This window comes from Nicotiana sylvestris, chromosome 2 (assembly GCF_000393655.2).
Source record: "Nicotiana sylvestris chromosome 2, ASM39365v2, whole genome shotgun sequence".
In the NCBI taxonomy this organism is placed as follows: domain Eukaryota; kingdom Viridiplantae; phylum Streptophyta; class Magnoliopsida; order Solanales; family Solanaceae; genus Nicotiana; species Nicotiana sylvestris.
Window position 1 is genome coordinate 151,409,978 of NC_091058.1, and position 25,274 is coordinate 151,435,251.

Here is a 25,274-nt window from a genome sequence, read left to right on the forward strand (position 1 = left end):
GCCATCTTAGGGAGTCCGTGGTAGAGGTCAGGCGGGTGAATGATAGGCTAATGACTATTAAGTTGGTGGTGGGTGAGGGTACTTTAAATGTCGTTAGCGCGTACGCACCACAAGCAGGCTTGGATGAGGATATTAAAAGGCAATTTTGGGAGGGGTTGGATGAGATTGTTCGTAGTATACCGCCTTCTGAGAGGTTATTCATAGGAGGAGATTTCAATGGTCATATTGGGTTATCTGCAGGTGGGTACACTGAGGTGCATGGCGGATTTGGTTTCGGAGAGCGGAACGGAGGGGGCATTGCGCTGTTGGACTTTGCCAAGGCTTTCGATCTAGTCATTGCAAACTCGAGTTTTACGAAGCGGGATGAACATTTGGTTACTTACCAAAGTTCGGTGGCGAAGACTCAGATTGACTATCTCCTCCTCAGGAGATGCGACAGAAGGTTGTGCGAGGACTGCAAGGTTATCCCAGGTGAGACCCTCTCAACGCAGCATAGGCTTTTGGTGATGGACATTTGTATTAGGATAAGGAGGAAGAAGAGGTCAGTACAAGGACGCCCCAGGATTAGGTGGGACGCCTTAACTAAGGATAAAGCTAAAGAGTTAGAAGGAAGGTTATCGGCAATGGGAGCTTGGAGAAGTAGTGGCGACACAAGCACAATGTGGTCGACGACGGCGGACTGTATAAGAAAGGCGGCGAGAGAGGTGTTAGGGATATCTACGGGCCACTATGGTGGACACAAAAGAGATTGGTGGTGGAATGTAGTTGTCCAAGGTAAGGTGGAAGCAAAGAAGGCGGCTTACCTAAGGTTAGTAGGGAGCACTAACGAGGAGGAGAAGAGAGAGAACAGTCAAAGGTATAAGGTAGCTAGGAAGGAGGCGAAGATGGCAGTGACGGAGGCTAAGACGACAGCTTTTGCTCATCTGTATGAGGAACTAAGGAACAAAGGTGGGGAGAAGAAGTTATTCCGACTCGCTAAGGCGAGAGAGAGTACAACTCAGGATCTGGACCAAGTGAGGTGCATAAAAGATTATGACGGCAAAGTTTTGATGGGAGATGACCAGATTAAGAGGAGGTGGCAGGCCTACTTTCATAAACTTCTAAGTGAAGAAGGGGATCAGGATATTATACTTGGGGAATCGAGGAATGCCGACAGTCACCATGAAGTAAGTAATTGTAGGGACATTGAGATCGATGAAGTCATGGAGGCAATGCGTAAGATGAGAAGGGGCAGAGCTACCGGGCCAGACGAAATTCCGGTTGAACTGTGGAGGTGTGTGGGTAGAGCAGGCTTGGAATGGCTTACTGCATTGTTTAGTGTTATATTCAAGACTAATAGAATGCCTGAAGAGTGGAGGTGGAGTACAATGGTCCCGCTGTATAAGAACAAAGGTGATGTCCAGAGCTGTAACAACTATAGGGGCATCAAATTATTAAGTCATACCATGAAAGTTTGGGAGAGAGTGGTAGAAATGAGAGTGCGAAGGACGGTGTCTATTTCAGACAACCAGTTCGGGTTCATGCCGGGACGATCTACCACAGAAGCTATCCACCTTATTAGGAGGATGGTGGAACAGTACAGAGATAAGAAGAAGGATCTCCACATGGTGTTTATTGATCTGGAGAAAGCGTACGATAAGGTTCCTAGGAAGGTCTTATGGAGCTGCTTAGAGGATAAAGGGGTCCCGAGTAACTATATTAGGGTGATTAAAGACATGTATGATGGAGCTAAGACTCGGGTTAGGACAGTAGGAGGCGACTCTGAACACTTTCCAGTTATTACGGGGTTGCACCAAGGGTCTGCGCTCAGCCCATTCCTATTTGCCCTGGTGATGGATGCACTGACTCATCATATTCAAGGGGAGGTTCCATGGTGCATGCTATTTGCTGATGACATTATTCTAATTGACGAGACAAGAGGCGGCGTCAACGAGAGGCTAGAGATTTGGAGACATGCTCTTGAGTCTAAAGGTTTCAAGTTGAGTAGGACGAAGACGGAATACCTCGAGTGCAAATTTGGAGTTGAGCCGACGGAAGCGGGAGTTGAAGTGAGGCTTGACTCTCAAGTCATTCCCAAGAGAGGTAGTTTCAAGTACCTTGGATCGGTTATTCAGGGGATCGGGGAGATTGACGAGGATGTCACACACCGTATAGGGGTGGGGTGGATGAAGTGGAGGTTAGCGTCGGGAGTCTTGTGTGACAAGAAAGTGCCACCGTTACTAAAAGGTAAGTTTTATAGAGCAGTGGTTAGGCCTGCCATGTTGTATGGAACTGAATGTTGGCCGGTAAAGAACTCACACATCCAGAAGATGAAAGTAGCAGAGATGAGGATGTTGAGGTGGATGTGCGGGCATACAAGGATGGATAAGATTAGGAATGAAGATATTCGAGAGAAGGTGGGTGTGGCCCCCATGGAGGACAAGATGCGGGAAGTAAGACTCAGATGGTTCGGGCACATTCAGAGGAGGAGCACTGATTCACCGGTGAGGAGGTGTGAGCGACTGGCTGTAGTGGGCATGCGGAGAGGTAGAGGAAGACCTAAGAAGTATTGGGGAGAGGTGATCAGACAGGACATGGTGCGACTTAGGATTACTGAGGACATGGCCCTTGATAGAGAATTATGGAGGTCGAGCATTAAGTTTGTAGGTTAGGGGAGAGTGTGAATATTTCTACAGCACAATAGAGGGAGACTATCCAGTTAGGAGTTAGACTATGAATGTCATTGGTCGTCTATCGATGGGGGGCTTTACCTTCTAGTTGTACTATACCAGCCATCTATTTCGTAGTTCGTATTTCGTATCCTGTATTTCATATTTCATATCTCTTATATATTGTTGTTATTTTTATTACGCATTTTTATGGTACTAATATATCATCTCCTGTTGCTTTTTTTGAGCCGAGGGTCTCCTTGAAACAGCCTCTCTACCCTTCGGGGTAGGGGTAAGGTCTGCGTACATATTACCCTCCCCAGACCCCACTTGTGGGATTATACTGGGTCGTTGTTGTTGTTGTTGTTGTTGTTGTATAATCACTTTGATCATTTGCTCCTATCATTTTTCAAGGATTGTTACCTTTGGAACCGATCGGTTTACTACGCTTCATGCGTGCAATAAACTTTATCCTTGAGAGACTTTAATTTTAATAGGAGCATTTGCAGCTCAAATATGATATTTTATTTTGGATCAACAAATGCTTCTGGCATTTGACTTGAATTATCTTCCGAATGAGGATCACACTAATGATAATTCGATTCATATAACATATTTTTCAATGGCTTATTACATTCCCTAATATTAGAAAAACTAACATATATCTCAAATCTTCTTTGGAAAACCCATCTTTGTTTTTTGTGGTAGAGAAATTAATTATATACCACGCATTAAAAGTTATTAGATAGTAAAAATATTTGGTTTCTGATCCTAAACCAATTGTGAGGGGAGGACTTATCATATATTGTTGGTCTGATGCATACAAGTACTATTGTATGCAATTTAGAAAATCTTAGACCAACACATGAAGCTTTGTTCTCACAAGCAGTAGTTTAGCCATTAATAGGAGGTATTCAATGCTAAATCAGCTTGGATATAAACCAGCATTATCAAGATGAACTGTCTTGATTTCATAATCTGAAAATTATTCTCTTAATTGAGAAAATCAATTTCAAATACCAAACTGCATGTTGACAATAAACACACATTTAACCATCTCATATATGCATCTATAAATGGTTCACATGATATGTGAATAAGCCCATATTCACCTTTTGTATATTCCACAATTCAGGGTTTTAGTCCCAACTTTAGCTAATATAATCAATTTAATATGAGAACAAGCAACACAGGAGAATTCTTAAAGAATCTTCTAGTTCTTCAGTATATGCTTATATGAATTCTCAAATAGCTCATTTAAAAATGGCAAATAAAAACTTCAAGTTTATCATGACATGTGCTATCTCTTAGAAAACTTCCGATTTACTATTGTCACGACCCAAAATCCACTAAGGGTCATGATGGCGCCGGACACCATTGTCAGGCAAGCCAACACTAAATAACTAGTAATTTCTCGTTTTAGATATTTCTGAATTCACTTCTTTTATACATTTAAACAATAAAGAAAATAAATTCCCACTGAATAAATAGTGATATCTTTAACAATTTTAAACTGGCTACTTCTATAAACATCCCAGAACCCGTTGTCACAAGTGTCACGACCCAAAATCCACTAAGGGTCGTGATGGCGCCCAACACCGTTGTCAGGCAAGCCGACGCGGAAGTATTATTAAACTCTTATTTTACTTACCCAATTTGGTTAAAACATTTCTTAATTTTCAATCAAAACAGGTGATGATAAGCAATATTTAATAATAATTATACAACCCAAAAGAACTGTCTACTAATGTGTGTGCCAAGACCTAGTGTCACAAGTAGTGGGCAACTAGTAGAATGTACAAAAGAATAATACTATCCTACTGTCCGGGATAGATTAGACAACAAAAGTAAAGAAAGACCCCATCAAGCTGCTGAACGGCGCAGGAAGGGAGCAGCTCACCATGGAAGTCTCAGTCTATGAACCAGGGGCGCGCACCAGTCTGATAGCCAGATATACCTGCCTCAGATCCTAAACAATAAAGTATAAAAGTGTAGTATGAGTACATAAATAATATGTACCCCGTAAGTATCCTGTCTAATCTCGAAGAAGTAGAGACGAGAGGTCGACTTGATACTTACTAAGGTCAATAATACAATGTAGAATTACACTAAGCATGGAAGTCACAAATAATCAACAGTTTGTAGCAAGAGGAAATATGTCATGTTCTCAACAAATTGTACAATTAGCCATTTACATTTCAAATATTTAGCCGGTCAAGTCATGGACAAGATTTCACATAGATATCATGCGCACACTATGCCGAGGTCGACGGCCCAATCCAACAAGAAATAAATTGTGCACTGCCAGAGGGTCGAATGGAGCGAACCATAGATGCATCTATTCATACCGAGGTGATCGGCTCGATCCACAAATATCAATTAATATCAAGAAAACACATGAAGGCGCATTTATATTCAAATAAAGTCATGCAAGGGTTTAACAAGTATATATGCTCACTTTTTCCTTTCCAAGTCTCTAGCATACCCTAAGTGATCACATGAGCACAAAACATAGAGATATTCACTATATAGCATGATGTGGGTCCTACACTACCCAGACAATTAACATAATAGTAGCTACGCACGGACTCTCGTCACCTAGTGCATACGTAGCTCCCACATTTAGTAGCAATTTACTCAATTATTACACCTATGGGGAAAATTCCCTCTTACAAGGTTAGAAGGGAGACTCACCTCGCTCCAAAGTGCACTTCCAATACCAAGAACGAGTCCAAGACCTCAATTCGGAGCTGAACGATCCCAAACTAGTTAAATGAGGTAAGAACTAGTCAATATAGGTTCACAAGATCAAATTCTAGCTATTTAAGCAATTCCCCAACCTTTAACACAAGTTTCCTAAAATCCAACCCTGGGCCCACGTGCCCGGATTCCGAAATCTTTCGAATGAAGTTGTTTTCTACAACCTAGGGATCGATAATATATGATTTCTAATTTATTCCAAAGCAAATTTCGTGGTTAAATCTAACTTTTACTAAAACCCTAGGTTTTTGCTCTAATCCCATGATTTCACCTTAATACTAGTGTTTAATATACCCAAAAAAATCATTAAACTAGAAATAGGTAGAACACACTTACCTCAAGATACTAGGTGAAGATTTTCTCTCAAAAGCTCTAAAATCGCCAATGGAAGAGTGGAAAAGTGATAAAAATAGCTTAGAACCCATATTAAATGAACCCCATTGCCTCAGCGATTTCCGCATCTGCTGTCGAGGGACCACATATGCGGTCTCGCATCTACAACAAATGGACCACATCTGCGAAATGGGCCAAAAGAGTTGGGACCGCTTCTGCGATCAAGAGGCCGCATCTGCGGTTCCTGGCCTGGCCTGCCCTGGGCTGCTTCTGCGATGGAAGGACCGCATCTGCGGTTTCGCACCTGCGGTCCACCAACCGCAGGTGCGGTTATGACAGAAGCAGCAGCTTCAGCTCTTCCCAAAAATTTTCACTTCACTCGAGCCTCGTCCGATTGACGCTTGGGGATCCCGAGCCCTGCCTGAACATACCGGAAAGTTTGAAATCACAAGACGGACCTACTCGAACCTTTAGAACACCAGAAACAACGCTAAATCTAGGAATCACCCCCTAAAACCAAATGAATCAAACTTATGAACTTCAAGTTCTCAATTTTCCTCCAACGGGCCAAAACACCCTTAAACTACTCGGATTGACACTAAATTTTGCGGGTAAGTCTTAAATGATATATAGGACATGTACCGTGCTTCGGAACCAACATACAAGCCCGATAACCATGAAATCAATCATTAATTAGTTTCTTTAAATCCTAAAAATTACAGATTAAAAATTTCTAATAAAAATTCATTACTCAGGCTAGGGACCTCGGAATTCGATTTCGGGCATACGCCCAGGTCCCATATTTTCCTATGGACCCTCTGGGATCGTCAAATTACAAATCCGGATCCGTTTGCTCAAAATGTGACCCAAGTCAACTTAGACTTTTTAAGAAAATCCTAAGGAACAAAATGGGCATATTTCACTCCAAACTCTTCCAAATCCCGAACCAACGGTCTCCTCAAGTCATAAATTAGCTAAATCAAGCACGGGAAGTCGTATTTAAGGGAACGGGGTTCAAAAAGGCAAAACAACCAGTTGGGTCGTTACAACAAGTGCATGAGCAATTACTAAGGAATCGAATAAAGAACAATAACTGTATGGAATACAAATTGGACAGAAAGTAAATACAATACACTGAAAGAGACTATACTGGCTGCGGGTTCCCTCAAGAAATGCAGCTCACCTAGTTCACGTATCATCCATGCTGCTACGCCAATAGGCCACTAGGAATACATGTGCCTGTGCAACAAAAATGCATAGCAAGTGTAGTATGAGTACGAAAACAACGTGTACCCAGTAAGTATCCCGTCTAATCTCAAAGAAGTAGAGACGAGAGGTCGACTTCGACCCTTACTAGAGGTCCAATAATGATACGTCCATAATATAATAAATCGAGGATTTTTATAACATGATTGTAATTCAATAGAATGAAGCAAGTAAACAATTCTTTCTTTTATAGGAAATTCTCAAATTCCTTTTCATCAATTATACGTTTATTTTCAAGTCAGGGAGAGCAAATATCAACATCTATAAATCCCAAGGCAAGCAATGCAAGCATGCGCAAATCATGCCGAGGACGTACGGCCTGATCCAACAATATTTAAATTGTGCACTGCCAGAGGGTCGAATAACGCGAACTATAGATGCATCTATTTAATCTACTGAGGCGTTTGGCCCGTTCCACAATAGATAAACACATTCAAACAATCAAATCAATAGTTCATCAAGGAGCAAATATTCAGGAAAAGGCAAGTTTCTCTTTTAAAAGTCAAGAAATGATATCTAGCCTTTTTTAGAAATTCATTTACGCGTTCGATATGTTTTAAGCATTTTAAGTTTGTCAACAAGGTTGCAAGTATTACAAAAAAGCATGCTTTTGGGCCCTAAGCTACCCGGACTTAAGCATAATAGTAGCTACGCATGGACTCTCGTCACCTCGTGCATACGTAGCCCCCGTAAATAGGAGAACATAACCAATTAACTCACCTATGGGGACAATTCCCTCTTACAAGGTTAGCAAGGAGACTCATCTCGCTCCGAAATTTCCATAACCGGCTTCCAAGCCCTTCCAACAACTCCAATTGATGCACAACGCTCCAAAACTATTCAAACAACGGGCAAACCAATAAAATTTTACTCTAATACTTGTAACAATTCAAATTATATAAGTTCCCAACTCCGCTCGAAAAGTTGACCAAAATTCCCTCGAGCCCACGTGTCCGGATTCCGAAATTTCTCGAAGATAAATTCTACCCATAGCTTTACCAACTCAAATGTACAATTTGCTCTAATTTTCATGCTCAAATTCAAGGTAAAAGTCCAAAATTCCAAATTCTAGGTCTTCCCCAAAAATTCCAAATTTATACCAATTTTTCATGTCTAAATCCATGTAAGATCATATATTTAACTCAAAAATAGGAAGAAATCACTTACCTAGTGTTGCTTGGTGAAAATCCCTCCTTGAGCTATCCAAAATTGTCCAAGCCAAATGAAAGAAATGGGCCAAAACTCGTGTTTAAATCAATCTACCCAGGCTTCATCAAGTTGTACCTTGTACTGTAAAGGTTGTACATTCTATTACAATTTTCCTCTGTTGTACACCTTCTGTTAAAACGCTCATAACTCCTTGTAGAAATATCCAATTGACAAACGGCTTGAAGATTTAGAAACTAGACTCAAAGCTCTTTCACTTGATATATTGTACACCATATAAATCTCTATATATTTCGATATATGAGCTTCTAAAGTCAGCTCCATGCATCAAAAAATTCTGTCGAAATTGCTCCACCAACCATCTTCAATTGGTCATAACTTTCTGATAAAATGTCCAAATCATAAATGGTTTAACTTTATGGAAACTAGAATGTAAGGACTACAACTTTCATGTTTTACAAATATTCAGATTCCTTATAGATTGCAAGATAAAAGCTCCCAAAATCAGCTCTGCGATTGCACCAACGTTGTCCAAAAACAGCTTCTGCAGCAGAAAATGCAGCAGCTCCTATTGTTCGAAATCCACCCGAGGCCCTCGGGACCTTAACCAATTATACCAACATGTCTCAAAACATGATATGAACTCGCTCAAGGCCTCAAATCACATCAAACAGCGTCAAAATCATGAATCGTACTTCAATCCAAACTTTATGAACTTTGAAATTTCAAACTTCTGCATTCGACGCCGAAATTCGTCAAATCACGTCCGATTGACCTCAAATTTTGTACACAAGTCATATTCGACATTACGGACCTGATCCAACTTTCAAAATTGGAATCTGACCCCGATATCAAAAAGTCAAACTCTCGGTCAAACTTCTCAAAAACTTTTAAATTTCTATCTTTGGCCAAATGACTCCAAAATGACCCACTGACCTCCGAATTCAGTTCCGATCGCGCTCCCAACACCAGAATCACCATACAAAGCTATTCCCAGTCTTGGAATCCCAAACGGGCATCAATAACACTGAAATGTACTTCAACCCAAACTTATGAAATTTCTTCCAAAATGCTAACTTCCACAATAGGCGCCAAAATGCTCCCGGGTCATCCAAAACCTGATTCAGGAATACACTCAAGTCCGAAATCATCATACGAACCTACTGGAACCTTCAGATCTCGATTCCAAGGTCGTTTACTCTGAAATCCAATCTTAGTCAATTCTTTCAACTTAAAGCTTCTGAAATGAGAATTCCCTTTCCAAGTCAACTCCGAATTCCCCGGAATTCAATTTTGACCATGCGTACAAGTCATATTACCTGAAGTGAAGCTGCTCATGGCCCCAAACTGCTGAACAACGTGCTAGAGCTCAAAACAACTGGTCCGGTCGTTATATTCTCTCTCATTTAAACGTATGTTCGTCCTTGAACGTGCTAAGAACTGTGTTGGGGTTGTCCAAAATCATTGTTTAACACCTCGAGCACATACCCATGCTACCACAACTCAGCTGGGCACCCTAGCCCGATCAATCTGAAGATATCCTTTTTCACTTAAGCAAATAAGCCTTAGAGCCCAATTCCATCATCCGGAATTCTCTGCCAGGCATGTTCCAACATACACTCACCATATCAATAACTACACGCAGCACCAAAACATGACTGCATACCTTAGCTGAATTCACAACTTCCACCACTTTACTCACAGGACCACAATAACATTCTCTGATCAAATTAATCGAAATTCCACGAATATGATGCTCCCATTGCACCTCATGACCTACATAGATCTTGCTCTAACTCTTACAATACCGCCACAATGGAAGAGATGTGTAGAAATTCATAACTGACTGCCGAATCAACAAATCATTGGGTCTATACTCCTGACAAGAACCATCACCTCATTTTGAACCAAATAATGGTCTTAGCTCCTTAATATACTTCATATAATCATATTGCACTGATCCTAAATCCAATTATCGCGTCACACCCAGTACAAACTGCTCAGGCAATAAGCCATCCCAGACATGATCAAAAGTCTCATATAATGCCACAATGTGCCAAAAGGCTATGAACTCGAACGTGACAAAAGGAAAACGAACTCTGGAAGTAACTACTCAACTCACGCACTAATATGGACTTTCCTTAGGAAATGGGAAACAAGGCATACAAAAATAGCATATAGAAAACTGTACTCAACATCACACTGTTGCGGCGTGCAACCCGATCCAAATAACATACCCATGGCGGCGTGCCACCCGATCCACACATAGAATTCACATAAGGAGATATACATAGAGCTAAATTGCTCATTATAACAAAATACTGAATATCGGTCACAAGCACACTAACTGCATAGTACTATTCCTGGGGAGACATATAGTTCCATAGGCTACAAAACTCAAGCACAACTGAGGTGCGATATACGATCTGAATCTCGAGAGCCATCCTACTCATATAACATCATCTCTACGCGGAACCTTAACACATAATAAATTCACCAAGCCGTCTCACAACTCATACGGTGCAATATATCATTAAATGAATAGTACTTGTCCAAAGGAGCACATTGCTGAAATGAACACATTTGGCCTGATATAGAGACCATATTCACATTTAGATCCATCCACAGACCTCAAGCTGATTCTGATCACACTGAACTAGGCTAATAACCTTTCGAAGTTCCATAATAACTCTTTTTTTCTCATAACACACGAGAACAACCATCATAACCGGGGCAATCCTCCATGGTCCACGCCCAATAAGTCGAGTGCCCTCCAAGCATAAATTCTCAAATTAATGATATCATTACCGTCTTCATACTCGGTTTAAATCTTCAATCAATCAAGTGACTACATGGCACACTTATACAATCTTCCTGTGGGGCAAGCTCCTACGACCTTCCGTAACAGACAACAAATATGTGTATCTATACCACCAGCCGCACTAATGCTGAGAAAGTGTTCAAGAATCCATAACCAAGATGCAAGGCCTTTTTCACAAAACACCGATCTCAGGTGACGCTACGGACGATACCCACTTACTTTAAACATCGAAACTCCTTTACTGCTCATCCGATCTCGTGATATCCTTGTCAACACCGAACTACAACCTTGATCCTCACTTCAAATTCTATACCACTCACTGCAACCAACATGCCAATATACGATAGAACATGATTTTCATCATAACTCCGGAACCACTAATAGATTAACACTTCATCATATAAAACTTTTCACTTAACTCACTTCAGGAGAACCATAGCAACACACAGGTGAATTCTCATAACCGTAGAATATGCAAATCTTCAAGTAGTGGTCTAAGCCACCATAGCCCTTTCGGGATCCGCCTACACATAACAGGCCATAACAGTGGAATACTTCTAAATAACATCAATTACAGCGACCGACAGGCCTCACCCGTACCATCACAAATCACTTGTATAACTTAATCACACTAAGGGAACTAATCACTGCCATCATCATGCCAATTCAATCATGGTTAACCAATCTACTTCTTCTAACTTAACCTTAATTGCCTTAGGAATAATAATATTTCCATTCAACACATAGTGAACTCAATCCGCACTCATCCCGAGTGACCTTGAATCACGAGACCATGTTGTCTCAAATCCCACGAACCATCTCATACCTCCCTTGTGCGCGCATTTGCATCCTCAATTGGTATGCCCATTCTGATAATCCCACTACAGATCCGAAGTATTTTCTCATTTTCCTCCCAAATGCTACACTGCAAGTCAAAACATCATAGAACATCCTGGGCCTCTTCTCATAAGCTGCTACAAAATCTTGATTCTTAACCGTACCTATAGGCTCGAAATCATTAGGCACCACACTTTACCCCTTTGAATCCACTAGGACCGTTGTTGAGAGTTACTCGCTCTGACTTGTCCCGAATATAATCAACTACATGAATCTTCTAGTACATGAATACCTTTTCGGCGAAGCACCCGACAGAATCACTTCCTTTGAAACTCGCATCTATACAAGGCATAAATCCTGAATCCTTCCCCAAGTCTGAACATGAGCCAATAAGGCAAACTATAGCACACCTTTAACAATTTCTTTGCTCAAATTACCACTTATGCTCCTTTCCCATAGCTAAAATGACCCATCAATATGCTAATAACCAGAAACCTCGCAAGTAGTTAACCATGCAACCTAATCATAGGCGGTGGGACTCTCCCACTTAGCTTGGAACTACTACTACACAACTCTGGAATCCACCAAGATTCTTTACTTTTTATTGACATAGCCTTGCGAAATCAACTGCCAAATTCCTAGAAATCCTTCCGTTAGCATTCCATGAACACCCTAAATCTCTCGCAACATTCCCATGTTCGATTTCTTACTTGGTAGCCAGTAGGACTCTTCGCAGAAGCTTTGCGAACCACGCAATCGCTGATCCCCTCACAGAAGATAACCCACTTGAGTCCGAGCTCACTCTCTAGCTGCACAAGTCCCTTCACCCCTCGTGGACATCAATTAATTGTGCGGCAACATCTTTCCAATTCAAAGTTATGTTGTATCCTTCTTCATTTCGAGTAGATCCTTTCCGTTATATCAAATCTCCTGCCGCATAATAGCTCATACTTCAATTTAAATCAGTAGACCCCAATCACCAATCACTAAAATTCCTAAATCATTCCAAACACTCCTTAAGGTCGTAGTCATCCTACCACAAAGTTTATATACAACTCCGCCGCTCTCCCACTTTGGCGGAACTCACCCCTTTAATTGACTACTTGACCCTTGCTTCTTATACCTGGCCTTCTAGAAATTTTAACCACCGGTGACACTCCCCACATTTCCTTCCTCATCCTTTGCTGCTCAGTTGTTGCCTTAATAAAATCTATCTTCATAGCACTTGAACTAACAAATCGCTACTAACGTTAACCCTTTCCGGAGATCATCTTTCTCAAGCCGTCAACATTAAAAATACTGATTCAATCCTGAACTACCACACCCCCGCGATCTCTGTCAGTCGTTTCACCAATATTATTCCATCACTCCAAATCTGGACATCCCTAGGCCAATTGCTTTTCCTCCGCCGGACATGAAATATCAGATGTCTGAATCGTTCACTGAGTAGACTTCCTTTCAAATCATTCACTGCCCCAACACATAGGCAAGTATCCTACTATCAAGTCAATATTGTGCGATAACTAATCGTGAGCATTATAGCAACCTGTGCATAGCCTCCAAGCTCTTAGAAGCACAACTATCGAGCCGAAATGATAGAAAATCCTTCCGCAAGGCGACGACAATAGCCCAACCAACTATACCGGGAGAAACATCCTGCACCACATCTGTAGTACCATTACAATTCTTCAATTCTCGATTTATAACAAGCGCTTCACGTTGCATAAGATTGGGTAGGAAAGAAACAAGGCATAAGCCTCAAAGGAATCAAACCGCACGATGAGGAATCAAGAAGGGAAGTACTCCTAACAGCCTTGTAACCTCTCGAAGATGAGTACAGACGTCTCCTTGCCGATCCGCAAGACTCTACTAGACTCGCGCATGACTCATGAGACCTAAGGGAACCTAGTGCTTTGATACCATGTTGTCACGACCCAAAATCCACTAAGGGTCGTGATGGCTCCGAACACCATTGTCAGGCAAGCCAACACTAAATAACTAGTAATTTCTCGTTTTAGATATTTCTGAATTCACTTCTTTTATACATTTAAACAATAAAGAAAATAAATTTCCACTGAATAAATAGTGATATCTTTAACAATTTCAAAATACTGACTACTTCCATAGACATCCCAGAACCCAGTGTCACAAGTGCATGAGCAATTAATAAGGAATCGAATAAAGAACAATAACTGCCCGGAATACAAATTGGACAGAAAGTAAATATAATACACTAAAAGAGACTATACTGGATGCGGGTCGCCTCAAGAAATGCAGCTCACCTAGTCCCGTATCATCCATGCTGCTACGCCAATAGGCCACTAGGAATACTTGTGCATGTGCAACAAAAATGCACAGCAAGTGTAGCATGAGTACGAAAATAATGTGTACCCAGTAAGTATCCCGTCTAATCTCGAAGAAGTAGAGACGAGAGGTCGACTTCGACACTTACTAGAGGTCCAATAATGATACGTCCGTACTATAATTACTCAAGGATTTTTATAATAGGATTGTAATTCAATAGAATGAAGCAAGTAAACAATTCTTTCTTTTATAGGAAATTCCCAAATTCCTTTTCATCATTTATACATTTATTTTCAAGTCAGGGAGAGCAAATATCAACATCTATAAATCCCAAGGCAAGCAATGCAAGCATGCGCAAATCATGCCGAGGACGTACGGCCCGATCCAACAATATTTAAACAGTGTACTGCCAGAGGGTCGAATGGCGCGAACCATAGATGCATCTATTTAATCTATCGAGGCGTTCGGTCCTTTCCACAATAGATAAACACATTCAAACAATCAAATTAATAGTTCATCAAGGAGCAAATATTTAGGAAAAGGCAAGTTTCTCTTTTAAAAGTCAAGAAATGATATCTAGCCTTTTTTAGAAATTTATTTACACGTTCGATATGTTTTTAAGCATTTAAGTTTGTCAACAAGGTTGCAAGTATTACAAGAAAGCATGCTTTTGGGCCCTAAACTACCCGGACTTAAGCATAATAGTAGCTACACACGGACTCTCGTCACCTCATGCGTACGTAGCCCACGCAAATAGGAGAACATAACCAATTAACTCACCTATGGAGACAATTCCCTCTTACAAGGTTAGAAAGGAGACTCACCTCGCTCCGAAATTTCCATAACCGGCTTCTAAGCCCTTCCAACGACTCCAATTGATGCACAATGCCCCAAAACTATTCAAACAACGGGCAAACCAATATATATTCACTCTAATACTTGTAACAATTCAAATTATATAAGTTCCCAACTCCGCTCGAAAAGTTGACCAAAATTCCCTCGGGCCCACGTGCTCGGATTCTGGAATTTCTCGAAGATAAATTCTACCCATAGCTTTACCAGCTCAAATATACAATTTGCTCTAATTTTCATGTTTAAATTCAAGGTAAAAGTCCAAAATTCCAAATTTTAAGTCTTCCCCAAAAATCTCAAATTTATACTAATTTTTCATGTCTAAATCCATGTAAGATCATATATTTAACTCAAAAATAGGAAGAAATCACTTACCTAGTGTTGCTTGGTGAAAATCCCTCCGTGAGATCTCCAAAATCGTCCAAGCCAAATGAAAGAAATGAAAGAAATGGGCTAAAACTCGTGTTTAAATCAATCTGCCCAGGCTTCATTGAGTTGTACCTTGTGCTGTGAAGGTTGTACATCCTATTAAAATTTTCCCCTGTTGTACACCTTCTGTTAAAATGCCCATAACTCCTTGTGAATATATCCAAATGGCAAACGGCTTAAAGATTTAGAAACTAGACTCAAAGAGCTTTCACTTGATATGTTGTACACCATATAAATCTTTATATATTCCTATATATGAGCTTCTAAAGTCGGCTCCATGCATCAGAAAATTCTATCGAAACTGCTCCACCCATCTTCAATTGATCATAACTTTCTGATAAAATGTCCACATCATGAATGGTTTAATTTTCTGGAAACTAAAATATAAGAGCTACAACTTTTATGTTTTACAAACTTTCATATTCCTTATAGATTGCAAGATAAAATCTCCCAAAATCAGCTCTGCGATTGCACCAATGCTGTCCAAAAACAGCTTCTGCAGCAGAAAATTGCAGCAGCTCCTATTGTCCGAAATCCATTCGGTTAACCTTCCGAAATCCACCTGAGGCCCTCGGGACCTTAACCAATTATACCAACATGTCCCAAAATATGATACAAACTCGCTCGAGGCCTCAGATCACATCAAACAATGTCAAAATCATGAATCGTACTCCAATCCAAACTTTATGAACTTTGAAATTTCAAACTTCTACATTCGATGCCGAAACCCGTCAAATCACGTTCGATTGACCTCAAATTTTGCACACAAGTCATATTCGACATTACATACCTGCTCCAACTTTTGGAATTAGAATTCGACCCCGATATCAAAAAGTCAAACTCTCGGTCAAACCTCTCAAAAACCTTCAAATTTCTATCTTTAGCCAATTAACTCCAAAATGACCCACGGACCTCCGAATTCACTTCCGATCGCGCTCCTAATACCATAATCACCATACGGAGCTACTCCCAGACTTGGAATCCTAAACGGACATCGATAACACTGAAGTGCACTTCAACCCAAACTTATGAAATTTCTTCCAAAATGCTAACTTCCACAATAGGCGCCAAAACGCTCCTGGGTCATCCAAAAGCCGATCCGGGCATTGGCTCAAGTCCGAAATCATCATATGAACCTATTAAAACCTTCAGATCCCGATTTTTAGGTCGTTTCTCTGAAATCCAATCTTAGTCAATTCTTTCAACTTAAAGCTTCCGAAATGAGAATTCCCTTTCCAAGTCAACTCTGAATTCCCCGGAATTCAATTTCGACCATGCGTACAAGTCATAATACCTGAAGTGAAGCTGCTCATGGCCTCAAACTACTGAACGACGTGCTAGAGATCAAAACGACCGTTCGGGTCGTTACAACTATGGCATAAACTTTTGCATTAGTAAACTTCTGGTTTACTGTGATACATGATGTAATACAAATTGAAGAATAAGGCGGGTAATTTCTCACATACATATTATTTTACCTCCTATGACTATGGAAACATATTAATTTTCAATCTTCCAATCATTTGTAGTCTCAATAGATAGCCATTTGTATTAGTAAACTTCGGGTTTACTACAACATATGTTTTGACCATAATTATATAATATGAATGACATATTTCCATATAAGCTCTTCGATAGAATTTATTTATTATCCACAATCTAATATTATTCGGACGCTACTGGTTCATGTGTCTTCTAGACAAACAGTTAGCTTTTCAGGAGTTTTTGGTACATTTTGTACTACCAAATATTACTCAAACACTTCTAGTATTATGAGAGAAAATCATAATCAAATGAACAATATAAAGATAATTCTAAATTTATAAATGTCAGAAATTAGGAATTTCAATAGTTTTACCACCAAATTTGTGACAAATATCTCTTTTAGGGAGAAACGTCATTAACATCTGAATATTTTATATCAAAGCGGCAACCACATAGTCATTACATCCTTCAGGGAAATATACATGAGTTATTATTTTCTTCGGGGTAGTTAATAAAAACTAACCATAATATATCAATGTGGTTGTAGTAAAAACATTCTACAAGAATGCTTTTGCCTTAAAACGATACTTAATAAAATTATCCAAGATGTTTTACGTACAACAGGTACGTGCGGCAATAATCTTTATGCCATAAAAATAATATTTATATTCTCTGTTATTCTACCTCTTTAAGAGGTGAGTTGTGATAATTCTCCATTCACTCCAGGGAATGAAAATGTACTTCAAAAATAACTTTGAATAGCTCATTATTTGGCTTAAGTACAAAAAGACACTACTTCAAAATATTTTCCTACTTCAAGAGGAAATTTTAATTGTTTTACTACTTCAAGAGCAAATTTAAAATATAAAATATTGAGTATATATTCTCTCAATCATATTACCTCTTCTGGAGGTGAATTGTAATGTATTCACATCAAGAGCATGTTCATATTTATGAGCTTTATTAATATTATCACATTCACTTCAGGGAATGGATTAATATTTATTAAAAGTTCTTATCATTCCGGGAACAGAACATAATTATCTGAACGTGTATTAATCATACCAAATTATGTGATGTCTTAGAACCTCTTTTACGATTATACTACTTCGGGAGCAAATTGAGGCATGCATGAAATATAAGGAATATTTATCTAGCTTATCTTCAATTGTAATCATAGAAAGCCTAAATATCACTTCTGGTGGTCATAGGCATATACCACTTCGGGTGGTTAACAAAATTTAGTTACAATGAGATATACAAAATATAACCACTTTTGGTGGTTGTATATTTCTTCCAAACTCTGCTAGAGTTTAAGTGGATCTAACAATATTATCCACTTTGTAATCTTTTATTGAGATAATAAGGATGAAAACAAATATCAAAATAGTTATTGTATACATAGCATATAACCATGCAAGCGATGATAAAGATATTAAACCAAATATAAGCAAAAGGCTCAAATTACTTTACACAAATTTGGCCACTCCAGACGTAAGTGATATCCACATTACTACTGCCAAGAAGAAAAGCTCACCACCTCAAGGATATAATCTGCCTTATGATGCTCAGAATGAAAAAGATTTAGCCATGAACGTAAGAGCGTCACCTTACATCGGAGATGAATACTGAAATAGAAATTAAATTTGAAGTAAGTGCTCAAAATGGCAGAGTCTCGTGCTGATAACGTGTTATAAAATAAAAACTATAAAGTAAATAAATCAAAGACAAGTATAGAGAGAGATTGATATATTATTCAACTTCAAACTGATGTATATAATGAACTGAAAACTCTTTTATTTATAGATGAAAGGGAGCAACTGCGAGACTTTTCTTGAGCTGCTTGTAAGTTGTCTGCATGAGCTGCTTGTAACCTGCATGTTTAATAAGAAACTGTTGCAAATCATTTCATTGAGTTGCTTGCAACCTGCTTGTATCAGCTGCTTGTTTATAAACTTCAATAGTATACCAAACGTACAATCTTCTTCAGAAAAATTATCTATAACGGAGTAATAAATAAATATCCACAATATAATTATTTTCATAGCAAAATCTTTTTTATGGACAAACGGGGGCCGAAATTAAAAGGGCCATTCTTTAGTTACTGACAAGGAAAAGGCTTGAAAGAAACGAACTAGAGATGCTGGAAATCAACAACTTTTTGGAAGAAAAGAGCGTTGCAAAAGCGAATTACACTTATTTCGGGGCTCCCACCTATTCAACTTGCTTTATTACATCAAAAGCTTTAAGGAAAAGAAAAATGGTTGTCCTCTTTCTCTAGCAACTGTGGGGAACTAGTTAACACTCTTTACAAATGCTTTACGGGCTGTTAAAATCACATTCAACCTAGTCCAAATAGTAGTAATTGGAAATACATCGCGTATATTGTTTGAGAATTGCTGGAGAAATCGGTAAAAATAACTTTGCCAAATTTTAGTTCCAGGATTTTATTCGAGGATAAAACACTACAATAACAAAAATATCCTTTTTTAAGACTCTTCCCCCAATAGAAAAGTTAAGGTTAAAAATAGAAATAAAAGTTTATCCCAACCTATTTTGTATACACCAAATACATGTTTTATATTGTACACGATCGTATCTTTCATTTTTAGTTCAATATACCAAGTATCTCTCAATTAAAATACATTCACTAAATAATCTCATCAATATTTTATTCATGTATTATAATCCGGTCATTGTGATCTCAAAATAACTTGTTTCTCTATCAAACAACAATGATTACGCTAACCACCGTCAAAACTCGTCAAATTGTACGCATAAAAATTCTTTACTCAATGTGGTATATATAATTTAAATCCTTACGACAACTAGCAAAAGTAATCCATTCAAAGAGGATAAATAAAAACTAGGAAAATAAATTAAATAGGAGTTCCTACTAGATTTCCACAATTATTAGTTGAAGAAACAATATGTTTGGTTCGGTTGTTGGTGTTGTGCAAATGGAGGGATGTGGGGCTGGAACAAAGGCTTTGTCTGAGCGTTAGGTAAAGAATTAGTTGAGGGGTCCTTTGATGACACAAAGGAAAGGTGAGTTTAATGGGGGAGGGTGGGGGACACACCCATATGAACGAGATGGAGATCCATTCTTTTTCTATACCATGTAAAATTTTATTAAAACTCTCATACTAATTCAAATTCGTGTTATGTAGGACTCACTAAAAAATAAGTGGCCTATTATAAGATATTTCTTTATTTCTAATATTTAAACCCGAGACCTCTCTAATTTAGGGTGAAGTAATCTTATCTATTCCAGCATACTCCTACATGGCAGACAGAGATTCATTCCACAAAACTAAACTTTAACCATGGCCATGCTCTCTCACAATCATGCTAAAGCAGCTTTATATTATTATTGTTGTATTATATTTCTTTCTAAATATTCGGTCCCTTAAATCTTCTACTCCATCTAACTTTGTCATGCTAATGTGATCTTGTCTCTCTTTCTCTCCATATAATAATGTGTATATCACACTGTTTATGATTATTTGACTAGGGGTGTACATGGATTAGGTTGGTTCGGCTTTTATTAAAATCAAACCAAACCAAACCAACTATATCGGTTTGGATTGGTTCGGGTTTTCCGGGTTTTCGGGTTTTTTTTTGTTACATGAATATTATTTCAATCTTACTTTATTAAAATTATAGATAAAGCTTTGATAAGTGAATATATGTTTAGTAAATATGGAAAAAATTGACAAATATATGATCTATTAAATATTCTAATGGGAAAATTTTTAGTAATGCATGATAGTTATTTTCTTAGTCGTCTAACAATAATTTTTCGTTAATTTATGCTTTCAAAGTTAATACATGAGAGGATCCCAAATATTACTACATTTTCTAAAGAAAAATCACTATAAAGTCTTAAAAATATAAATAAAATTATATATTTATATACCGGTTTGGTTCAGATTTTTTTTACTCAATACCAAACCAAGTCAAACCAAACTTAGTCGGGTTTTTAAATCGATTTGATTTGATTTTTCGGTTTGGTGCCGGTTTTCCAGTTCGGTTTGAACACCCCTAATTTGATTACTGAGGATTATCTAATGTCAAACAATAAAGAAAACAAAGGGATAAGGGAACACATTTTAAAATAGGATTCCTATTTTATTAAGAAATGTTGGATATAATAAGTGGGATACAGTGATAGAAATGTTACATTCTCAACCAAATGGATGTCGTCCTCCACTCTTTTTAACTTCTTTTTGGAAACTAATGTAGTGATGCAAACTGGGCTTAATTCGTTAATTTTAATTGTTTACCTTGTTATACTGTTATTGTCTGTTTTTAATTTTCTTTTTTACTTTCTTAATTTGGAAGTTGTTAGCAACTTCCAATCATGTTATGTTTTTTTTTAATTTTATCATTTTGTTCAATTCAGAGAATATGAACTTCGTGGCATATTCTTGTTTTAGAAAAAGTGCTCGTTAGAAAAATGTGACTTATAGATAAACAAAAAAACACGTTAATAACCCGTTTTCGGTAGCAGAGCTATTAATTCTAGAAGGGAATCAAAAAAAGTAAGAATGTCACACATGAGATTTAAATGTGGCATAAAACAATTTTTTGAATTACATTTGTCACTACAAATAAATTTTTCCTTATGTTAAGGAAATTCAATATGCGGGGTTTCCCCCGATTTGTATAGTATAATTTTCTGATATAAGGGTAAGCCCTTTTGTTTCTATTCTACTCAGGAATTGGATATAACTGGAAAATCTGTAAATATTAATATCATAGCACGTTTTTTGTTGCTAGCAAAGGAAGACTTGTACTTTTTAGGTGTGACCACAGCTTATCTTCTTTTTAATTCAAATGATTGTGGGGATTGAATGAAAGTTGAAATTCAGTTGAGGATTAAAGAGAACGTCAGTCTTCCTCTTTTGAAGTCTTGTTATTTGAGTGGCCAAAAGAAGATAAACGAGGATATGCAGAATTTGTTTGTAGCTGCCCCTTTATTTGGCTCTGTGCTGCCTTAACTTACTGTCAGGGAATCATTTGCAGCAAATGTTATCTGGGAGAAACGGGTGGCTGAAGGTGGAAACATTCACTTAATGGATTTTACTAGTATATCTTTTGACAATATAATGACACTGCAATTTTTTACATGCCATTTTAAACTCTTAAAAATAAGTCACGATTGTCTAGTGGTTTAAGGCGCAATATTTCTCACAAAATATAACTCATAATGTTCTAATTTCAATCTTGCTACAAAATATAATTCATAATGTAAGAGTAATGAGTTATAATTAGGATAAGTCGAGTATCATAATGTTTAGATTGAATTGTTTGTTGTTGTTTCATGATGTCATGCACAAAAATAAACTTGCAATATTATTAAAAAAAAAAAAGTAAGATACGAGATAATATTAATATACAAAAAGGTAGGGTAAAAGATAAAATAAAATTATTTAATAGTAATAAAAAAGGGCAAGATGAGAGGAAAAAAAAAGGAAACGGCGCGACCACACCAAATCAATCATTCCATTTCGTCGTTACGTAACGACGGATTTAAACGATACGATACAACAAAAATTAAACAACAATCAAAACAAACATTGTATTTAAAATAACAATACAATACAATACAACATGTAACCTCAAATTCTATTTAAAAGTTATCTGTTAGTATTGGCTTTAAATTGATATATTAACATAAAAACTATACTATCAGCTGCTCTATAGAAGGAAAGCTCTGGAAGAATTCCTAGTGACAATGATAAGGAGAGAGTTCCTTTTTTTGGCTTTTACCTTATCATCAAACCTCAATGCTACTGTTTTGGATTAGATCATAGGATTTCTTAATTCTTTAGTCCCATTTCTTCTTTAATTTATCTCTTTGAACTCTCCATATCTCTCTCACTCACACGACATATCATGTGAGATTTTAGAGCCATTTCAATTTATGTTTGTTTTCTGATGCTGACAACCTCTACCACCAAAGTAGTTCTATCCACAGACAAAAGTAGTTCCATTCCTGAATTATGCTGGTGAAATATATCCCCTAACCCTGATCATTAGTTCATATTATTAAATAAACTGTCGACATGATAGCTCTCTTTCCATGCAATAACCAGATGATGAAAACCGTCCCCGAGACATGACATGACATGCCCCGTGAGCTTTAATTGTAATTGACGACTGACTAAGCGTGCTTTGGCAGATCGTAATAGATTATTGCCTACAGTAACCAAACTGGAGAAAACTAACCCTGTATTTCCTGAGAGAGTAATCAAGGTGTTTAAAATCGTAAACATGTTTAAGTCCTGTGGCACAAACGCCGTAATATCTGTTGTTTACAATGGCTTTTGATTCCTTTGGGATGAAAGAGTAGTACTACTACTACTGTAGGGGACCATCATTCAACCCCACCACTGTTTCTTCTTATCTCCACATTCTTGATTTTGCATTGATTTGATATGGCTGTTTCTCCTTCCCGGCCCCTCAGGCCCTCATCTTCCTTCTCTTTACTAGTAGCTAGCCATCCTTTTCCCATCTCTATAAATCTCTTCTCTCCATCTTTGTTGAGGTTCACAAACCAACCAAACAAGGCTTAGTACAAATTTTAGTTGATTTTAAACGAAGCTACTCAGTCCCTTCATTGTCAAACCACCACAATAATAATAGGGGATTTTGTCTAAACATGTTAAGCTGCGGCGAAATGAGTGTTCTTGAGAGACAGAGAGCAGTGTTGGAACGTCTTTATAGCCAATCCAAACAGCAGCTTTCTTCTCTGCCTCTGCAAAATCTTGCTCAGTTTAACAATTTGATTACTGAGCAAATGATGGGCAGCCTTGACATTCCAATTGAACGAATGAACGAGAATTTTACGAACTTCAATATGTTTGGGAGAGAACATGATAAGGCCATAATAGGCTTTGGTTTTACCAATAATTGGCAAGAAACAGCTCGTCCCTCTTTCTCTACAGTCTCGAATTCATCCATTACAACAGTGTCTCCGCCGCCAGAGAAAGAAATAGATACAATTGTAGCTCCGACAGGAAATGTGGTGTCAACAAATAAGAGAAAAGCAGAGGTTTGTAATACTAGTACATCTACTTTAGTTTATCGATTCATTAATCAACTATGCCTTAATCCTAAACTAGTTGTAGTAGCTATATGAATCTGGCACATTTCATTCATATATTATTGTGTATAATTCACTTAAAACGAAAAGGCTTTGTTTTTATTGTATTCAGCAATTTTCTGAGGAAGAGGATTGTAAAATCAAGAGACCTCAGTCAGAGATTAGTGAGAAAAGCCAAAGAGCTGCTTCAGGGAATAATTCAAAGGAGAATTCTAAGACATCAGAGGTTCAAAAACCTGATTATATTCATGTCAGGGCACGTCGTGGTCAAGCCACTGATAGCCACAGCTTAGCAGAAAGAGTAAGTACAGAAATATTATGCTAGTTTTGTGACAGAGTGACTCGAACTGACGACCTCATGTTAGCCGTCTCATTTAAAGTTTAAACTGCTAGAAAGAGACGTTGCAGTAGCAATTGGCTTACGTTTTCTTAATGAATTTTTGCAGGCTAGAAGGGAGAAAATCAGTAAGAAGATGAAATATTTACAAGAGTTAGTCCCAGGTTGCAATAAAGTGACTGGCAAAGCCGGAATGCTAGATGAAATCATCAATTACGTTCAATCTCTACAGAAACAAGTCGAATTCCTATCAATGAAACTTGCTGCTCTAAATCCTAGACTTGATTTGAACACAGATAACTTATTCACCAAAGATTTCCCCTCTTACATGTCCAATTTTCCAACAATAGATGTTCCCACATATTCGGAATATAACTTAATCCAACACCAACAAATGTTACCCCAAAGAAGCGAAAACTGTTTAATGTCATTTCCAGAAGCAACTTCCTCCCCTACTTCGGTAATTTCTTCATTCCTTTCTTCTGATTTCAACTTCTAGCTTAAAAAAACAGTTACTATGATATACATATGAAATTTTCCTTGTACCTAAAGTGGATATGTTACTGTTATATTGCAGGTAGTACAGCAGCAGCCAAATTTTGAAACTGATTTGCAGAGCCTTTTTCAGTGTCAGCTTTAACTAGTTAAGGATGATTGATCAACAAATATTCTAGTGCAGAATGGTCTTGATTATGGTGCCTTTCCATTTTAAGTACTATTTATCTGGGACTGTTCTTTGAGAAGCAGAATTAGAACTCATTCCACTAGCTCCTGTATAAAAAATTCAACAACCTTTTAAGAGAAATTCTTACATTTTACACATTTATAAGGCATATTGTGATCTATTCATATGTATAGCCAAAGTTGCAGTATTTGACTGATATGTAATGGAGTAATAAAAGATTGATCTTGTAATCTTTCTTA

General features: G+C 38.0%; 1 protein-coding gene across 1 annotated transcript; it reads left to right on the forward strand.

Moving 5' to 3' along the window:
* Window positions 1–23,434: 23,434 nt before the first annotated feature.
* LOC104248580 (transcription factor HBI1) lies at window positions 23,435–25,274 on the forward strand. The gene is made up of 4 exons (XM_009804866.2): window positions 23,435–23,962; window positions 24,126–24,314; window positions 24,460–24,810; window positions 24,928–25,274. Exons 1-4 carry the CDS (start codon window positions 23,570–23,572, stop codon window positions 24,988–24,990), a joined length of 996 nt encoding a protein of 331 aa, XP_009803168.1. The 5' UTR covers window positions 23,435–23,569; the 3' UTR covers window positions 24,991–25,274.

Bases quoted from the DNA above. Each gene is read 5' to 3' on its own strand.
- LOC104248580 (XM_009804866.2), top strand. From the start codon at position 23,570: ATGTTAAGCTGCGGCGAAATGAGTGTTCTTGAGAGACAGAGAGCAGTG. The intron at 24,315-24,459 runs GTAAGTACAGAA...GAATTTTTGCAG, and splicing joins GCCACAGCTTAGCAGAAAGA to GCTAGAAGGGAGAAAATCAG. The intron at 24,811-24,927 runs GTAATTTCTTCA...GTTATATTGCAG, and splicing joins CAACTTCCTCCCCTACTTCG to GTAGTACAGCAGCAGCCAAA.